This window comes from Sitodiplosis mosellana, unplaced genomic scaffold (genome assembly GCF_009176505.1).
Source record: "Sitodiplosis mosellana isolate CC-2019 unplaced genomic scaffold, AAFC_SMos_1.0 Smas_scaffold_4631, whole genome shotgun sequence".
NCBI classification, from domain to species: Eukaryota; Metazoa; Arthropoda; class Insecta; order Diptera; family Cecidomyiidae; genus Sitodiplosis; species Sitodiplosis mosellana.
Window position 1 is genome coordinate 1 of NW_022599873.1, and position 1,239 is coordinate 1,239.

At 37.0% G+C, this 1,239-nt stretch overlaps 1 protein-coding gene across 1 annotated transcript; it reads right to left on the bottom strand.

The window, feature by feature from the left end:
* Positions 1-6: 6 nt before the first annotated feature.
* On the bottom strand, positions 7-838 carry LOC129572286 (vitamin K-dependent protein C-like; the record flags this gene model as incomplete). Its single annotated transcript, XM_055452228.1, has 2 exons — positions 681-838; positions 7-491 (listed from the first exon to the last, which is right to left on the bottom strand). Coding segments are annotated over exons 1-2 (581 nt in total), but the record flags the coding sequence as incomplete, so codon positions are not given.
* Positions 839-1,239: the final 401 nt, after the last annotated feature.

A 1,239-nucleotide genomic window follows, 5' to 3' on the forward strand; every position in this document is an offset into this window, starting at 1 on the left:
GAGTACATACGTATTGATGGATATCCAAAACCACTAAAATACGACTCCATTCCCTCGAATGTCTCATCGATTTGTCGTCTCGTTGGCAAACGAATCGGTGCATATCTTCCTTCGCTTTTTGTAAAGTCCAATTTGCTCTTTTCGGGCAAGCGAAGAAGGGCAAGGTTATTCTTGAACTTGTTGTTACTATTGTCATATTGTGGATGCAATGTGAAAGCGTCTGGATAAACACTGATCAACGGCTTGTTGATGTCAACCGATCCAATGTCAACACGGATAGCTTTGGCTCCTTTAATACACTGGGCTGGCGTAAGAATCCATTTCTCATTTAAAATTGTACCAGAACAGAATGTTGGATCCATTTCTGAGCCGTCGATTCGGTATTTGATCGCCAACGATGCATGCCATGGAAATGAACCAAGTTCGGCACGATTTCCATTCGCAATTCGGGGCTTCAGCTTGAAGTGAGGAGTGAATGCATTCTTTGGCAGCTGCAATATGGACATTTTTATCAATTAAATTCATTTTAGATTAATCCGATAAATTGAATTTATTTCATTTCAATTCTTCGTTCTTGTTTTTTTAATTGAATTGATATGCAATGCACATCAGTTTGAAGAAGTCACGATGATTTCATTTGATTAAAAAATAAATTCCAAAATATTCTTAAATAAACTTACAGATTCTCCGTTAATTTTAACAAATTGACTGGGTTGATTTAGAACGGCAGCGGTAGTCGCTGTGAAAAGCACACAAAAAGTCCAGAAGCCGAACATTTTCTTTTTTTAGATTTACGATGTTGATATCTCGATATCGATGAATGACTGCTGTATATGGTGAAGGATTCCTCTTTATATTTCTTCGAAGAATCAATTTATCTTGAAACTGATAAAGAGACTCGTCGCTATTTTGTAGGACGATCTTGATAATGGCAATGATAAAAATTGTTCGGCTAATTCAGTGACTTCTTTGAAGGTGCATGATTAATTTCGTACATTCATTCCACATGTTCGACATGCTCTGTGATAAAAAAGACAATACGCTCTTTAGAATGAAATCACGTCATAGTATGACTCAATTGATGGCGTCAAAGAACTAAGTAAATCAAATGATTTTGAGGAAACGGCGCTTCCGCCGATCAGAATGAGTAGATGACTATTTTCGGAAGCATCGTGAATAAATCCCACTGTGATGACTAAGAGTCATTGTCGATGATAAGAAATCAACCGTGTTTGTTTA